The sequence below is a fragment of the Limulus polyphemus genome, unplaced genomic scaffold, assembly GCF_000517525.1.
Source record: "Limulus polyphemus unplaced genomic scaffold, Limulus_polyphemus-2.1.2 Scaffold394, whole genome shotgun sequence".
Taxonomy (NCBI): domain Eukaryota; kingdom Metazoa; phylum Arthropoda; class Merostomata; order Xiphosura; family Limulidae; genus Limulus; species Limulus polyphemus.
The window spans coordinates 73,852-93,513 of NW_013666004.1; the positions used below are offsets into that span (position 1 = coordinate 73,852).

The 19,662-nt window shown below is 29.9% G+C and overlaps 1 protein-coding gene and 1 long non-coding RNA gene across 2 annotated transcripts in view; both read right to left on the reverse strand.

Moving 5' to 3' along the window:
• The window catches only part of LOC111085445, an 8,804-nt gene extending 6,664 nt beyond the window's left edge, over positions 1-2,140 (reverse strand). Inside the window, exon 1 of the long non-coding RNA XR_002610281.1 lies at positions 2,101-2,140. This is a non-coding gene — a long non-coding RNA (uncharacterized LOC111085445). The remainder of the gene's footprint in view (positions 1-2,100) is intronic.
• Positions 2,141-6,215: 4,075 nt separating this feature from the next.
• LOC106457934 (glucose-6-phosphate exchanger SLC37A2-like) overlaps positions 6,216-19,662 on the reverse strand; it is a 27,817-nt gene continuing 14,370 nt past the window's right edge. The window contains exons 6-12 of the mRNA XM_013917382.2: positions 19,422-19,498; positions 18,323-18,489; positions 15,420-15,475; positions 11,991-12,092; positions 10,427-10,517; positions 7,379-7,527; positions 6,216-6,272 (exon numbers count right to left, since the gene is read on the reverse strand). Coding sequence (XP_013772836.2) covers positions 6,216-6,272; positions 7,379-7,527; positions 10,427-10,517; positions 11,991-12,092; positions 15,420-15,475; positions 18,323-18,489; positions 19,422-19,498 — 699 coding nt within the window. The remainder of the gene's footprint in view (positions 6,273-7,378; positions 7,528-10,426; positions 10,518-11,990; positions 12,093-15,419; positions 15,476-18,322; positions 18,490-19,421; positions 19,499-19,662) is intronic.

Consider the following 19,662-nt stretch of genomic DNA (forward strand, 5'->3'; position numbering starts at 1 on the left):
GGTTATCTGTCCAAAGTAATAGTTTATTCTAAATTCCCCAATGCATGCATTTTGAAAACAAGGCACTATCTGCCCAAGGTGTGTTCAAAACAATGGTTTGTTGCTAAACTCATATATATATATATATACACACACGCACACAAGTAACTCTAAGTGTCACAAAATTCGATGATACACATTTGCAGATCTAAAATTTATTTACACCTATACAAGAGATGAATTGAGAAATCTAAAGTGGTCCAAATCCTAATTTTAAAGTAAATCATGTGTAATTTAGTTTAGAACAACGGTTGTATGAATAATAATAGAGGAACTTATGACTAGAACATCACTGACACTTGGTGCTGTAAAGTGTAAGATGGGTGTTTTTATTGAAAAATAGTGAAATAACTTGCACTTGTAAGCTGTGGACTAAAACTTTTACTTAAGGTAAATCTACTCTTATTATTTAACTATATTCTAGAATATTAGTATAGGCCTAATTTAACAGCTTGCATTTAAAAACAGCACTGAACTGACATGCAGGTTTACCAGATAAATAATCAACAATGTTCTCTCTAGCTTAACTTCCCATGTGGCATGCCTTATAAGTTATATAATTTAATGAATGTATACATCCTTAGATATGTAATATTGCTGTAGCCATGAAAATGAACAATGATTAATATATATTGACTCAGTAACTTCATAATGACATATATTTAGTGATGACTTACTTACCTTACAAGTCATGGGTATTTGAGCCTACATAAAATTTATCTGATGACAGATGTAATAAGGTTTTTGTTTGAAATCATTTGGGCAATTACTTGTCAATGTTCACTTGAAAATGTTTAAATGTCAATTTAGAATGATTTTTCTAAGGTCAGAGGTTAAGGGTAGTAACAGAAAGGGGGACATCCAAAGGTATAAAGGTTTTAGTTTGTAGTCAATGGGGCAGTTTTTGAGATTCACATGAAAACTCAGAAAAAATACACTAAAACCATTCAATATTTTGTGTAACTAATATTTTCTCAAGATGACTGAACATGGACCTGAGACAAGCCATAGGCTTTTATGATGCTGGCAGTAGCACTGTGAATGGCCAGTTTTAAAAGGAGGCTTTCTGTTGTAAACTTACCTTTCACAAGGTTGCAATTGCCAATCTGGACTAGCAATTTATAACTAATTCCCAATTTCACATACACAGAGAAGTGAATGTATTATTAATAAGAATTCTAAAACCCCAAAATAATTTATCTAAAGGAAAGAAAGAAAAAAAGATCAGGTCTGGTTGTCTCAGGATTGACTGTTCAGTCACTTGTCATGTAAGGTGTCAATGTGACAAAGTCATGTTCAGTACAGGCAGATGCAATCAGGATAGGCTATGAGTTAGGGTTGGTATTACAAACATTATCCGGGTCAAGACAGATTAGATGGCAGCTTGTTAGAAAACATGGAGGTCATGTTACAGTTAAATGTGAATGCCAAGATTCTTAGAGATCACGTCCATTATATAGGGAATATGTTTGTAACAGGAAATGTTATTGATAATATATGACAAAATAAGAAAAATAGTGAAAAAATAATTATTTCAGATAAACTTCAAAAGTTTGGTATCCATAACAATTTTAAACTGCCACATATGTTTAATTTTCTTTGTAAGTTATGAAAAATCATCAACTAGTTATCAAATGCTTTTAAACTTAGATGATGACATGTAGTATTTTTTCTAAATTTTGTTAATGAAATCTGGATCTTTATGATCCAGATATGGGTTATCAGTACCATAAGACATTATTAGGCTATCTGACCTCAGTTTTCAGATACTGCACTGCAATCTGCTGTCTTAACAGATTAGGTTGGGGGTTGTGGTGGGTAAGGTTTTAGGAATGACCATTTAATACCTGTCAAGTTCAGATAAAGATCTATAGCCTTGGGCTCCAGTCCCATCACAAAATGTAGTGGTTTCATGCCAAAAATATTGCAAAATGTAAGAGTTATTAATGCTGAGGAACCAAGATAAGAGTTTTTGTTAAGGGCTATTACTGCTGGGACCATTTAGCCAGACTTTTCAGTTGGAATGAGAATCTACAGAGTTGATAAGTGGGAACATAGAACACTACTACATTCAGGAAAATTTTCTGGTTTCCAGTTCTTAACAAAAGTCCTGGCTTACTAATTTATCTCAGTCCCCATATTTCTAGTAGTTAATTTTATTCAATCCAGATTTCTGTACAATGTCTAGTTGGTCATATGGTAGTCAGTTTTCTATCTAGTTTTATGTCATTAACCCTTCAGTAAGATGACCAGTTGTTAGCTGAGCAAGTGGCCACAACCACCCAGTGTTTTCATGTTCATATATAGTGAACGAAACTATAAAGTTTTTTGTTTATAGCTAAGCATAAAGAAACATAATTGGCTATCTGTGTTATGCCACTGAGGGGCAAACTATAAAAGATGTATCCTCTATATATTTGACAATATCCTGGTTCTGACTGTTTTAAGATCACTGAAAACATTGCAGTGAATCACTAAAGCAAAATTAAACCAGAATATTTAAGGTATGTTTGGGGGGGATTATTGATGTTGCATTAATTGTATGCTTTAATTCACTTTCAATCCATACAAATAGACGAGGATGAGTCTTTATAGTATTTGTGGTGACTAGTGAAATGAAAGAGTTTTTCTGAGTGTTTAATAATAGACTTAACTTAATTCCAACAAACAAATAATGGCCACTTTTTAATATGCTGGTGGAAGATCGTAATGAAAATTGGTAAGACAGCTAACTGTGCTTTTGTTGCCAATGGGTGGAAATGTAATTTTCAGCCTATTTTATAGAGTTTGTTAGGACACATGATTCAAGCAAAATAAATGATAGTGCTTGGTAAAGATATAAAACATATGATATAAGTGCAGTAAGAGTGATAATGCTTGATAAAGTTATAAAACACCTGGTATAAGCAAGATAAAAGTGACAATACTTGATAAAAATATAAAACACCTAATATATAGAGCATTTTGGTATTAGTTTTTGAACTGTGCTTATTTCGAGCATATCTTTATCAAGCACCACCACTTCTACCATACTTATATCATGTGTTCTATATCTTTATCAAGTATCATCACTTTTACCTTACTGAACAATTTCTAGTTCTTTCAACACAATGACTCTTATAAAAGTCATTGTGTTAGCAGTAAATCCACAATCTCTTTATGATTACCAAGTCTAGAAGGAGTCTTAAACTCGTTATCAAACTCTTGGTGAGCCATATTTTCACATTTTGCATGATAAAGTAGCAGAATTCCTTTTATTGCTTCAGCTATTGTCATGTTTTTAATCATCTCACTTTTGACTTGTTCAGTTATGAGATTCTAGTTGATTGTTTGTTGTGTTTCATATATTATTTAGTTTCAAATGCAGCCCAATAAGGTAAAACAAAGTTCTTTACCAAAGCTTATGGTAATAGGCCATAATGATGTCAACAAAAACTGGAGCAAGGTGGCCAAATACAAAACTGAAAGCTTTTGTTGGCTTAGAAAAACAAGACTACAATATGTTTTTACTCTTCTGCTTTTTGTTTCACTACCTACTATTAAATTGTTAAAAGCCCCCTTTTTTACACCTTGTGTCAGATTAAATTTGCATATTAACTGAATTGGTCCAATACAAATTTATGTGAAATATGACTGTTTTTTCAGCTTGAGGTTGACAATGCTGTTACTTTGTAGACAACTCTTTTGCTGCAAGCAGAAGATGAGACAGAGAGATGGCTATAATCAAAGCTATATTATATATATAATGGAAAAAAGGGTACTAAAATATTTAATAGTGGCACATCATTCCATATCATATCAAATACCTTTTCTGAAAAAGATTTAACCTGCATCTTTATACGAGAAACAGGTATCTACTATAATCAGCTGAACCATTACGTTTTAACTGTTTGCATTAATAGGTCAACTTCCATTCTGTCTTAAGAATGTGGTTTTAGATCCACTGTAGATAATTCAAAAAACTTACATCCCTATAGCCAGTAGACAGATATTACAAAATTATTCTTTTACAACTCAAACAAACTTGTGGAAAGCTAAAGAGACATGAAAGTTAGTTAAAGCTATATGAGGAACTGACCAGTCAATATCCATAATAATAGATATCAGGTTACCAAATTATTATTCTTTCATTTATGTGTACTAGACGTACTTACAATTCCCTGAAAGTATTTTGTTTCAAGAGTAAATAAAACCAAAATTAAGAATAACAAATATTTTTATTTCTTGCTTTTGAAGTTCATATGTCATGCTGTGTTGTAGCCTATAGAGTGCATAATTCTTCTCAAGATTCTTGGCCTGCACACATTTTACTAAGTTACGACAGTACAAATTGCAACATTAAAAGTCCCTTATGTGATGCCATTTTTAGTGTCTTCTGACTGAATGACAGACAACACACTACTGAATAGTGGTGCAAATGGTTTAGTGTTTCTTAAAACTTTACATAAGCTTCAAAAATCAACACAGTTTTGAAATTATTTGTTATTATAAAAACATCTCTTACCAATATATAACAAATAATTCTAGTACAGTACCTGTAGCTTTTTTACTAGCTGATATGGTTGGCAAGTGATATAGCATATTATTACTGTGTTAAATAGTTTAATGATTGATACTGTATATACTGTAAGTATCATCTAACTGTTATTAATTATTCACATGTTCAATAAGCAACAGATCATGTTAACAATGCAGAGCAGCATTGTGTTATGTGTTGTTTGGTTGAATGGTGTTCACTAGTGTGACCTTCTTTTATAAATATTTTAATATCAATTCTACTTGTAGTCCTTCAGGTGATAGGGGGAGCTGCAGTAAATGGTCCTTATGCTTTGATTACGACAGCAGTTTCAGCAGAACTGGGAACACACAAGTCGCTTATGGGAAATGCTAAAGCACTAGCTACTGTTACTGCTATTATTGATGGAACAGGATCTATAGGTAGGTTTTTCAACAGGACATTGAATACATCAATCTAACTTAGTTAGAAGAATAACCATTCAAACACTATTTCCATTAAATGAAAATAGGAATTTATTACAGATGTAAAAATTATAAATTTACTGACTGACACATCCAGTAAATTAAAGACTGTATTATTAGAGCTACAAAGTATTATCGTGTTATGTGTTTATAGAGTTCAGTGGGTGATATGGGGGGCAGTGTGGCCTAGTGGTTATTCATTTGGACATTCAGTAGAAAATATTGCAAGTTTTGCCCATAGCATGTATTTTGTCCTTGGGCAAGTCACTTCAGTCTCCTCAGTGGATATCTGTGATGGCCTGGCATCCCATGTGTCACAATTCTCATCTGCTTGTGACACGGAAAGTAGGAGTTAAGCACCAGCCTTCTGTACCTTTCAAAGAGATGACAAGGATTAACTAACTTATTTATACAGTAATAGTCTCTAGCATTACTGTCACACATGCTAACTATATAATATCATAATCAGTAAACTCCACCAATGAATACAAAATAGTACCCTTTAATGATACTTACAAAGCATACTAATTATGTAACATCCTAATCACTAAGCTCCACAATAAAATACAACTCTACTTGTCGAAACGTTGTACATTTGCTGTTATGTTAAACTTATATTAAAGTTTTTCTTCATTACCCATTCAAGCCATCTCCAAGCATTACTACTTACAGGAGATGCTAAGTTATATAACATCACAGCCAATGAATTCCATAAAATAAGAATATATCTTCACGTTAGTATCATAAGTGTTAAACATATAAAAAAACCAGTAAGTTACAGAAACCAACAAAATACTGTTACAGTTACTAATTATATAATGGCATAAAAATTAAATTCCACAAACAAATACAACAATAAAAAGCTTTATCATTACTTACACAGGATGCTAATTATATATCATCATAATAAGTAAACTCCATTAACCAGTATCACAACAATAATAAGCTTTGCCATTACTTATAAAGGATGCTAATTACATACTATCATAACAAGTAAACTCCTAACCACTAAATTGAAACTTAAGACGCATGTAGTTGTGTGTTTAATTCCTTTCCTATTATTATCTTTGGAGAACCAATATTGCTTGAAACATACCCTACTCCTCATCTAGTTATTATTATTTTTCAACCTGATTTGAACCTATATCTTAAAATACTATAGTTAGTAAAGATTTAGAGAAATTATAAAAAAATGGTTATTTACCTATATTACTAAGCATATTGATACTTCCAAAGGCATCATACAGGAATAGCTATATTATTAGAGAAATAATAGATATATATATTAATAAGGATTTATACACATGCAAATAAATAAATATTATCATGCTGACAGAATTATTGCAAACTGTTTAATGTAAGATGCTTAATTTAATTTTTCGAGTTTCATGTTACTGATTAACATTAGAAAAGTACTAATTATTATAAAATGTAACATAAAAACTGCTTATATATGTTAAAACAAAAGCTAAATGTACACGTCACTGTACACAACTGTATATTGAAACTTTTTTCTTACTTAGATCATGATAACTCACATCATAAGAACAGCACCTTTTATAGTTTTTCTCTATTAAGGAACCATCAATTTTCAGTTCAAATGTTATTTTATTACTTGCAAATTTAAGTTTGAAAATGGCATCTTTATGTTAAAGCTCTCTGATATTTGTTTATTTATTTACACTTTCTAAAAAATACTGCTGTATTTGTAGTTTTTTTAACTATTTTCTGAATGGCATTACTTGTATTGCTGTGGCACTTATATGTGTAATCCCTGTTTTTTTTCAAGGATAATGCTTTGACACTTATACATTTCTTATAATTTGTTCTTAGTTTTAAATTTTTTGTATTTAAAGCTATTAAAAACTCATAAACAATGTTCTGGTCATAACATCTCCCCTCATTCTTTTCATGCAATTTCTATGGAAAACAACAACCGCAAAAGAAAAATCAAGGAATAATAAATCTGTATAAACAGATATCCTTGTTCCCCACTATATTTATTCACCAATGGTATTTTAGCTGATTTATTATTGGCTTACATAAAGTGTTACATCCTGAAATGTGATTCTATAAAACTCACTCATACCTTGAACCTTGTCAAAACATTGTAATTTTTCTTTTTCTTTATGTATAGATATTTTATAAGTTTATTTATTCACTTTTACTAAAGGATTCCTCATTTTTACATAGTTTTGGTATTTGTATGTTTGATTTCTTTACTTTTATGTTATTTCAATAATTAATGTCCAGCATGGTTGAAGTTTAAGGTGCTAATGCAAATCAGTTATTCACCTACAATTTAACACTATAAGGTAGATACATTTTTTTCATCTCATAACCTAGTAGACTGACTTACAGTAGGCACAGCTATTCCAAGCAGCGAAGCACATGTTATTGCACTGGCACCTGTACGATCAGCAATGTAACCTGCAAGTACTCCTCCAATAATTCCTCCTATGTCAAATGGCACTGACAGATATGCCGATTCTTTTGAGCTTGATGTTGCTGTATAGAATTATTAAAAATAGTAAAATAACAATTATTTAATAAAATGTTTGCTCATAGCATATAAAATCTAAAACATGTAAATATCCTTTTTACTTTTATTAAGTTGCTTGAAGTTCTTATCTCCTTTTCTACTGTTAGTCTTACTCTAACATATTAAACCTTTGGCCTATGTTAATTGTTAGGCCTGTTAGTTAACTTCATGCCATACTTTTCCTTGCCTGTAACTTTACTCTCTTGTGCTGTTGTCTGTCTGTTGTTTTTGCTCATCTCACACTATTTATATCTTTATCACTTAATCATCTGGCCTTATAGAAATCTCTATGTTATCGATGTCAGTGTATTGCATGCAATGTTTGATAGTCTCAATATCAATGAATTATAAACACAACTTCCTACAATCGTCTGCTTTTAACTCTTATTATAACATAAACTAAACAATAATAAAATATTCACTCACAAAATAAATTAATAAGTAATATCTGAACTAAACAGTCTTTTATATCATGACAGTCATGACATCCACTTTGACCCCCCACCTGTGCACATAAGGTTAATACACTGGAATTAGTATATAAGCCCAACAAATAAAGTGGAGATATAATTGCAGATAGACAGATATAGAGAAAGATAATTGAGTCAAGTGAGCAGTAGTGACCGTAAGTAAAGTGTGTGAATCATTGTGAATTGTAGCATGTGTTTAAGTTAAAGTGACTGTGGAAATTAAGTGTATTACACAGTTTGTAACAAGAAAGAATAAACTAGTTTTAATCAAGAAGGGACTTGTATCGCTGAAGTCACTTGGAAAAAATTTTTACCAAAAATTATCAAACAAGCAGATACGTAACAATATTATTTGTGTTCAAGGAACAATTATTCATCAAACCATGGTTCTAAAGTAATTGAATCAACCCAAGTGCGCTTTGACAAAAGGAACAGAGGATATTTTGAAGAAAGAAGACCAAATAACTACGGTAACTCATGCCACAATTGTAAGTGAATCACACACAGAATACTAGTGTGATAGTAATAGAGATAGTTTGGCTTGTCAACTGAAATTCTAAAGTAACTGAATAGGCCCAGTGGACTTTTGACAATGAGAAGGGAACTATACATATAGTGTTTATGATATGCCTATAATATCTATAATGTTGAAGAATTTGTTGTACATATGTTTAAATTGTTCTGAATATATATATATTATTTTGAAAGAAAATGAAGTGTGTGCTGTTCATTTATCATTGAATTTACTGCCAACAAGTCATAGACACCTACTGTAGAAGAATCCTAAGCTCAACAACAACAACACAGTATATATTTATACTATCAAGAAGTATAAGTAAAAGCCTTTTATTTTGACAACTGGCAAAAAAATATAAAATCTGAAAATGACGTTTACAAGGTTACATTGAGATTTTATTTACACTTTAATATATATTTATTGAATAAACTTGGCATCAAAATGTAGTTTACAATTCAAATTTTAATATTATACTAAGTTTCAATTTCTTATTTTGTAAAGCATTTAACTACATTCTCAATCTTTACTTCTGAATGTCACATGATGCCTATCTGCTCTGAATTCTTATTTCAGATTTATTTCTTCCCTTACACGGGTTTCAGAATGTCCATCAATTAGAAACACCAACTATAGATACAGACAGACCAGAATTTCAAATAAGAACCTCCATATTCTTAATTTTTACATCCACCACAAAAGCTCCTCTCAACTCTTCATGCTTTTGAAAATTCTCATTTACTTATGCTTACTTATCAATGGTAAATGTCTATAACCAACAGAAAGGCCATTTTGTGAATATGTTATTGTGTTAATTTATTTCAGTAAAAGGCACCATTTCCCAAACAAACCTTTTTTTTTAATGAAGACTGAAGTAGGTGCAACAGTAATTAAAAAAACTGAAATTGTTTTATAGGTCAGAAAGCTAGATAAATTATAGTAGTTTTGGGGCATTCTATTTTACTTTTTTGAGTTATTGTTTGTGTTTTCAAATGAATATTTAAAACCTACATTAATTAGTTTTTGAACAACCAACTTGGTAAAGAAAAATTTAGGGTTAATGAAGACTGGTTTTCAAAAGCAAAATGTTTCAATCCTGAAGTAAATGCTAAATTTCTTATTTTTATGTATATTTTTTATCCACTGATATATATATATATATATGTTTCTTAAAAAGTAACTCAAGTTTAAAAATTAAAAATGTATTAGGTTAAATAAAGGAAACTTAAAGAAAAAATTAATTCAAATATTTTTTTTGCCATGACTAACACAGGAGGAATGTAGGTAGTTAGACAATGCATGATGTAACCAGAAATTTTATTCTGTAAACTTTTCTGAATTACTTCTTGGTGATTTATTGCTATTTGTGGTAGTTAGACATGATTCAAATAGTAAAAAAAGAATAAAATTAAATGAAACAGATGTAAACTGTTTCCAGCCTGAGGATGTTTAGGATGAATAATTGTAATTTTGTTACAATTTGTAGTCATTCTAGAAAAGATAAAAAAAACAGTAATTTAGATTTATTTCATATTTGTTTGTGATGGTTACATGGCTAGTCAAATGGACTATACCTGTATAGTGTTAGGGTAAAGTAAGTAACAGAAATATTACAAAGTTGTACTGAAAACAAATTTTAATAATTAATTTAGAAAGTTCTAGAGGTTATGCAAATAAAATCAAAAAATTAAGATGACAAAAGTATTTTTTTCTTAACTTGAAAATCCCCCTTTCACTCAGAATTGACAAAGTCTGAGTCAGATTGATTAATGTTAATTAAGAGACAAATTTTAGTAGAAATACTTGATTTTGTGTTAACAACATACTTGTAAAGTTCACCAGTAACTTTTCTAATTATGATTATACAAATTTTACACTTACTTGAGGCAGAAATGTATTTTGGTAACCAAAAGAGAAATGTGTAACTGACTAGCTTGGCAAAGAACAGGCATAATGAAAATTCAATTACACCCTAAAATACAAAAACATAAGAAGGGTCATACAACAGAATCAACATGAAAAAAAAGCTATTGTTTACCAGAAATAGACTAAACATTTCTGAAGGTAATATAATCTATAATAACATGAACCAAATCTTCTATTTTACAATTGTAAGTATTTAAAGAACTTGAATTGTATTACTATAAATAAATGTATTACAATAAATAGTAACATTCTCTTATACAGTAACCAAATAAATTAATTTCAGGCTGCTGCAAAAAATTAAGGCCTTCAACAACTACCATATGAAATTTGTAAGCACCTATTTATGGAATAATAGATTTATTTCTGTACAACATTTAAGGCACAAGTAATTATACTTTAAATGTTGTAAATGATCATGTCTCAGTTTGTTTGTTTGTTTTGAATTTCGCGCAAAGCTACACGAGGGCTATCTGCGCTTCATGTCTCAGTGTTATAGAAGAAAGACTGTATAGAAATAAGTCTATTACCTCACAAATAGCTGTTTTGAAACTTTATATTATTTGTAAGTTAAGTGGGTACCTCTTAAAAAGCAAGTAATGAAATTCAACAACTACAGTTTCCTTACTAACTAAATATAGTAGTCCAAAATACTAAAAGATCCTTAGTTTTAATGTTGTATACTTTACCAAGACAGAAAACTGATAATTAAAATTGTAATAAAAATACATGCTTAATTTTAATTATCCATTAAAGTTGCACTTGCTCAATTTTTGTATTTTCATGAAAGTTTGAAGAAAGTTTATAATAATTATTATGTAAACTATTTACATATGTGTTACCCAATTAACAAAGTATGATACCTCAGGCAATATTTATAATCTTAACAATTTATCAATAACTTACATCAAATAAAAGTGTTCTGATTGGTGTATTAGAAACATGGTCTCTTACAGTAGTAAAATAACATATTCTAACCTGAAATACTTTATTACAGGAATATTTTGTAGCAGCTGGTTCTGCAGATATTGTAAAAGTTTATTTGGGGACTTAGTGTTTCAGTATCTACTGAAATCTACAAAAGTGCTGAAAATAATGTATCTTTACAAACATAGCACTTTGTGAACAAAGGAAACTATTTGAAGACAGCAGTTAACAAAAGCAACATGTCATCTCTTGAAAGTGTCTGTGAGCAGGTGCTCAGATCTCTGTCAAGAACAGTTTAATTTTATTATTATTCGAGCCAATTATTAATACAACACAAGTCAAAGCACTTGTCATCTGATGTACTCATTGTATTTGAATAGGTGATAATTTATAAATATATTTTTCAATATTTCTGTCAAGTATCATTTCAAACCTTTTTTACTAGCTTGTGTGCATATCAAACTGAAATTCGAAAAAGTAATAGACAAAGTTCAATGTAATATTTTTGGTAAATTTCTAAAACATTTTCTAGGAGTTACTTCCTTTTATTATATCACATCAAGTTGTAAAACTAAAAAATAAATATGGAACTCACTGGTATCTTCAATGCTCCCCAAAATGTGATGGCCTTGTTTGAATTAGGAAATTCTGAGTTGGGGTTTATCTTTTGATCAATTAGTGGTGCAGTTTCAGTAGACTGTAAAAATTCATGTATAAATCAAATGAAACTGAAATATCATTAAAAAGATTATTCTCAAATACATACATTCAATTTATCATTTATCTAATTCCAGCTGTTATGTATTACAATGTTAAGAAATTTGCCCTGAACCTGGAACCCTCAGCTTACATTAGTATTGTGAGTATGAGCAACCAAGACTCACATCCCTAGCACACCAACTTTTCATCATGGAACACAAATAGAACTAGTTGGAAAATTACTCTGCTCAACTAAGTAACAAATGCATGTATTATATGTATAAATAGTTTTAAACCATTGATATAAGATAAAGTATGCATTACAGATATGTCGAACTCTTTACATCAGTATATGCAAAACCCAAAACTCAGCTTTCTAGTTGATGATACCTTGTTCAAAATTGCATGTTGAAGTATTTGACAACTCACAAAATTAAATAAATAACTCAACTAAAGCAAAGATCAAAAACAATCATAAAAGGCCCAAATTATCTTATTATTAAATTATTTTATTAAGTGCTTATTATTCGTCCAGCCAAACAATAATTTCAAGAAGATGAATCTTGTAAATGAACAACAAAACTAGAACAGGACAATTAGCTGGATTTATCAATTATCCACGAGCATCAATAATATAGACTAGCGTCACATAAAACCACTGATTAATTGAAATTAAGATTAAACCAATTGTAACATAAATAACCAACTGATCAGAATTAGTGTTTCCAATCACTGCCCTATTCAATTACTCAAACTATCCAAGTAATCAAAATATTATCATTATGATTTCCCAGTATTATTTTTTGATTAATTCAAGGTTTTTCAACTTAATTGACTAGTGTCACAACACATGAAAATACTAAACCAATCAAAATTAGTGTTTATAATTATTACTATTTTCAATTATTCCAAGTCTCATGTAAGAATAATCAATTAGTTATATATATGTACTTGACTATCAACTTCCTATAATTGCCCAGTTACAACCAAAACTACTTAAACATTAATCATTAGACTTAAAAGTTTTTATTATTCATTTCTATGATAAAAAAGAAGGATTTACACATATACATAAGAGAACATTAACCACTTGTACTGCCTATTACACAGGCCTGCGATGGTTTTATTGTCTTGAAATTATTACACATTGTACAGTAATCCCTGTATGCTGAATCCATAAATATCAATTTTTCTTCATCACGTACAGATTTTTCACAAAATGTGATAACGCAATACATAGATTTCACACAAAAAAGTCAGGATGAATGGGGATGCATATTCATTTGACATCAATGTTCTTCCCCTTTCTTCAGTTTGTTTGTATTTTTGTTAAGAAACATGATAATAAAAAATGTTCATTGTGGTAAACAAAATAAGAGTTTTAACTAAATAAGAGTTTTCTTTTCTTCCTGATTTGTAAAAAATTCTTATGTGATAGAAAAAATTGAATATGAATTTTGAAATCTGAGTAGCTTAATTATGGAAAATTCATTATTGAAATCAAAACAACTTTTATGAAGTTTAAGTTTGCAGGCCTGTGTTATCTCTACACATACAAAGCTTTTTGACTGGCAGGTTTATATATGAACTATAATAAAATATATGGTCTCTACTTTCTACTTCACTATTCTGAGTGTAGAAGCCATTAAATTGTATGATACAAAACAAAAGAATGGGCTTCATTATTCACTGTCTAAGCATGCTAGCCCAAATTCATCCCCACAAAAAAGTTTAATTCTAAAATCCAAAATCTCAGACTTTAGGTACTGAAGCAGTTTTGGCATAATATCTTGCATTTGAATGGAAAATGTTGTTTTTAATATAATGGCATATATCGATTTTGTGCAAATACTCTCAAGCATATGAATTGGTAGAAAAAGTCATCCTGGACTTTTCTGTAACACATGCCAAAAACAATTGATCAAAGTAAGTAAACTGAAATTCTATCACTATAGAAATTATACAAATGACTTCAGATATACTGCATTGGTAGAAAAAAATACTTATAAGCAAACTGTACAAGACCTTTCAGTTTAATTGCTCACCACAATTAGCTGCAACATGATGACTGGTATGTTTAAACGTGGTAAAATCCAAGATGTTGCTCAATGCTTTGTGTTAATGCCAATGTGGAAAACTGAACAGCCAATTAATACAGGGAGACTAGATTAGAAATATTGTTGAACATCCACAACATAAAGAAAGTATGGAAAATTAGGAAACATTCATATTGATGACTTTTCTGGTACTGTTTTGGAATGCTGGAAATAATGGTAATATGTCAATCCTTCCATAACCAATTAAGTGTTACAACAGGAATAGTTATTTTAAGAATGATAATCAGAACAGGGTACACAAATTTAAATAACGTAAGTTGAGCTATGATTTGTCTCTAGTAGCTTCCATGTCATCTGTAGTTATGGAGATAATGGGCAGCAAATCATGCTAATTGAGATAGCATTTGGTAACTCATAATGGCTGTTTACGAGTGTGACAAACAACTGATAAGTACAAACCTGCATAATGCTACATCAAGCATTAGAAGGTGGTCACTAAGGTTAGACCTGTTTGTAGTGCAATAGGTCATAAGGCTTGTTTCCTGATGAAAATGCTTGTCTTCACCATGCACAGACAGTCAGTTGGTACCTTCAACAACAAACAATTGAATGGCTGGAGTTGGCACCATATTCTCCTCATTGGAATTCAAGTGAGTATGTGTGGGGTTAGCTAAAAGTTTATAAACAATACTTCCGGGTAGCCTAAACAATTTCACAAACTTACTGAACAAAGTCTGGAATTTTATACCAGAAGTCTCCCTCCATTTTACTTTTTTACATATGTCATGACACTGTATAGTGCTACAGACCTGAGGAGGCAATATATATATCACTGAACCTGTCATTTTGTCACCATTCTGTGTCTATAACAAAATTAACATGTTAGAAAACACAGAATTATTCTTTCAGTGTTTGAATCTTAAAACAAAGCATCATATTCCCTATGTTTTATGCTCAGAATAACACACTCCCTAAGTTTTTTGTGGAGTGTATGTTATGCTAAGCAGTATTGAACATAATACCCAAGTACTGAATTGAAATCATAGTTCAGGCATTAAATATTTAACTCAGATTCTGCCTTAAAACATATAAAGTTGAGAAACACAATAATAGTTGCAGTATATTTCATGAAATGTTTGTGAGGTATAAGATTAAGTTTTACATGGAAGTTGCAGGTAACATTAATTCCAGAAACTCCAGAGAGGATACACCAAAAAGTTTTAGGAAAAATAACTACAGTTGCATTTCTAAGCACAATGTTTTCTTACTTCTCCAAAACTTCCATGATGATAAACTGGAGTTGTACAGCCTACATCTTCTGGAGCTGTGACAATAGAAAAAAAAACTATTATGTTTACTGAACTTATCATTCTTAGTAATTTATTCATCCTAATATGACTGTTTAAAACGTTATTAATTAACCAATTATACTGTAAACAAAATTAACATGTTAGAAAAGAAGAACAGTTCTTTGCTATAATTTCTTAACAGAGTTTTCAGTGTTCAAATAACAAGGAAAGACTGAAAAAGCTACTTCATTACTGCTTGGATAGAGAATTGTAAATTTATTTATGGATGTAGCAAAAAATCCAGCTTCTATTCATCATTTCTCAATTAAATAAAGTATTTAAATTTTTGTTTGTTTGTTAAAACACTTAAAACTACTGGAAATTGATTGAAAAACATCATTATTTTTTTCATGCAAATAATTAACTTTACACTTAGCAATTAGTATATTTTTACATTCTTTGACTATAATAATTTTTAAGTATCAGTGTGATATCCAGTTATCCACATATCAAAATATAGTTGATCATCAACTACAAAACAAGTTTATTCCATTTTGTGACATTTTATGTTCCTCATCAACTAAATAAACATAGGTAGTTGCAAAACAGTAGTGTTCTCATTAGGTTTATAAACTGTCCAATCAATGATTTGATACACACACTATTAAAAAATAACTGAAAAAAGTTAAGAAAAACAAATATATTCCATTTTCTTTAACAATTTTAAAGTGAGAAAAAAGCTTTTATTTGTAAGCTTTCAGTTTTTTTAATTTTCTCAAATATTTTTGATGTTAACTAGAAATAAAGTGAAGCCTCATTAAACGAAATGCATTTGTAATTGACTAATTCTTCCAAATTATCAAGACATCTGAACAGCCAAATCAGTCGCTTTGAATACATTGGACATAATTAATAGCATACATTATCAACTGGCAAATAGTGGGCATGTAAATGTAAACAAAAAATCAATTGCATGTACAATACACTTATCAGTCTGTTACTTTATATGTTGTCAATAATTATGCAAGCTGCTTAATCAAAATGGCCTTTCATTATGTTCACATAAAATATCATTTTGTTCAAACCAAGGACATACCTACAGAATACAAAATACTTAGTATTGGTAAAATATACAACAAATAACTTTACAAATAAGAATGTAATCACAGTCTGCTTTTGAACTACATTTTTTTCTGCTGATTCTTCTCGGTAGCTTTAAGCAAATAACACATTAGATCATCATTTTCTTCACATAAATCAATGTTTTGTTTAAACCATGTGATGACGTCCTTAAGGCTATATTTTGGATCATTTTTGATATAAAATTCACTGTCACCTCACAATAGGAATGACCAGTTGATTCTACTAAGTTCATGTTCAGCCACCGGTCAATCAGCTGACACAATATCATTAATACTCAAAAGTAAGGTATGAATTTCAGAAGCAATCTCATTAATGACTTCTGACACTTCAACAGTTTAATCTGTTCAGACTGCAGAAAAATTTTGACATGCTGGAACCAGTTTTCATAATAGCACTGGACCATTTGTAAAGCCTCTCACAGACATTCACTGTTTATGGATCATTATTTTCAGCACATTCTATGTACTTTCTAATCAGTTGACGATGGTAGTAAGCTTTGAATGACCTGATTATGCCAACATCCACTGTGACTTGACATGACTGTAACATAAGCGACTCTAATGACTTCTCAATATTTGATATAGTTTATATGTACATCCATACTGTGAAGGTCATTCTCAGAAAATCTGTTATAAACTGATACCCACTGGGTAGTACAGATGTTTTGTGGTCAGTAATCCTCACCTCATTACCTGTTTCGATCGACTCCTATTTGACTCTTGTGGCATCATACGAACTACCAAAATCATGTACCCATGAGAAATGCATGTTTGTTACCTCATTTTCTGTTCTAATCAACCCCAACTTGACTCTTGTGGAGTCATGTACAAATTACTAAATCATGTATATATTGGAATTGCATGTTTTTTATAAGAAATAAATGTTTGGATTCATAACATGAATGTATGGATTATTGATTAAATTTCTCAATATACAACTTGTCAATGTGAAAAAGTACCTACATTGTCAAAGTCCTGACTAACAAAGATTTACTGTACAGCGGAATTTCTTTTCATTTATTTGTTTGTTTCGTAAAGGTGGAAACATAAATGTCAGTTTAGTGACAAGTATTCCACAATAAATAACATCAGATACTATATATATTAGATATACTACCTGTACCATGATATCTTTAATGAAACTTACATTTCAGTATTAACACAATAAAACACAGGAGAGCTTTTGTCTGTATGTTTACATAGTAATGTATTACACAGATACGTGAGTAAAGTCCAAAAAATCTTACTAATATATTCTACAGATAAATAAGACAATATTTTGCACAAAAGTTAATGTAAAACTAAGTATTCATCTAAGAATGACTGTAAAATATGTTAGATATAAATAAAGCTCGTGGAAAACATTTATCAAATCCTGTTTTTTGGTTTAGGCTAAGTATCGTAGCAATATATTTGATACATTCAAAATGACATTTTACAAATAAGTACAGCTTTGATATATATATACACATTACTTATCATTATCAAGATATTGAAAAAGACTAATTATGTTCTCTTTAGGTACTGAAATATCATGTCATAAATGGTTTAAAGTTTCTTAGTAACTCCTCACAGAACAATTAAACTGTTGCAAAAACAAAATTATGCAGTAATCATGTTTTATTCACAGCAATAAGCATTAATTTACAATAAGTATATACTGTTTTCTACACTAAAATAAAACCAGACATAAAAGTTGTAATATTAAAAAAATTTACAAAGAAAGAACCTAGCACTCACCAGGTACAAGAAAAAGAAAAATCAAGAAACCAGAAACTCCAACAATGGCTGCAGGAATAATAAATGAATAGCCCCAGTTGTCTTCTACATAAACTCCTGCCACATAAGCTCCTAATATGTTTCCTATATAAAGGTGAGAATTCCATAATCCAAACAAGAGGCCCCGTCTGAAATAAATTATTTACATGTTAAATCAATAAAAATGCAATATACCTAATAAACCATTGTGAACAAGAATACTTTTACACAGAAACAAGGACAATCAATGTGCAAAGTTAAATCAATGAAAATTCACTCTTAAGGAGGCCTTAGCTAGTGGAAATATAATTTGGGAACAGTATCATTAAAAATTATAATAAATGTTATAATAATGCCTTTTAACTAAAATAGTTTTATAAATTCAGTTTTACATACCTGTCAAAAATAAACTACGGTTAAAATTCATGTATTAAAACAAAACCATACCTTTTCAGATTTGCTTATGCACAAGGAATTTCAAAGTCTTTTTTTTAAGACCACTATGGTTTGTCACATACCACCACCACACGTGATGTAGGACTGTAAATACAGTAATTTCAATGACCTACTAATATGTATTATATTTGTGGTGATGTAGTCAGTCTGCTTATTCATTTTGATAAAAAGGCTGACACAAGAAACATGTGGGTGTCATAATAGTTTCTGACTATTTTACAGACTTCACAAGTTTTTTAGTGTTACTGGGTTTTCTAAAAAACCCATTATAAGATTTCATGATATTATCAGGTATTCTTTGACTTTTCTGCCAAGGTTGTTTATAATACTTTATTTCTTTTTATAAAAGAAACTTAATGATTTAGGTTAATATTGGGTTAAGGTATTAAACAAAAAATCATAAATTTACAGATTAGCAAAAAAAAGTAAAAAAGTGTACATTACATATTATTTCTTGTATAATTTATAAACAAAATTAAATACCTGTGTATATATACACAAAAATTATTATTTAATAAAACTGGATTGTAAATTTGGAATCACAGATGTTATTTTAGAATAATGTGATATTTTTCTCTGACACAATTTTTAGTTTATTTTAGTGGTCATTATAAAATATATTTACCTAGCTTTCCCAAACCAGTTCCCAAGGCAAGTAACAAGACTAGGCCATCCTGTGCTTTGAAATGCTCCAGAAAATAGCTATTGTAAAGATAAAATAAGATATAATTTTTATGATAATATGAAAAAAGTATCCAGTTAGCAATTTACACAAAATATTATAAACCAATTCTGAAAGTCAAGTCAAAACCCTATTATATACACAGTACTCTTATATATATATATATATATATATATATCATACA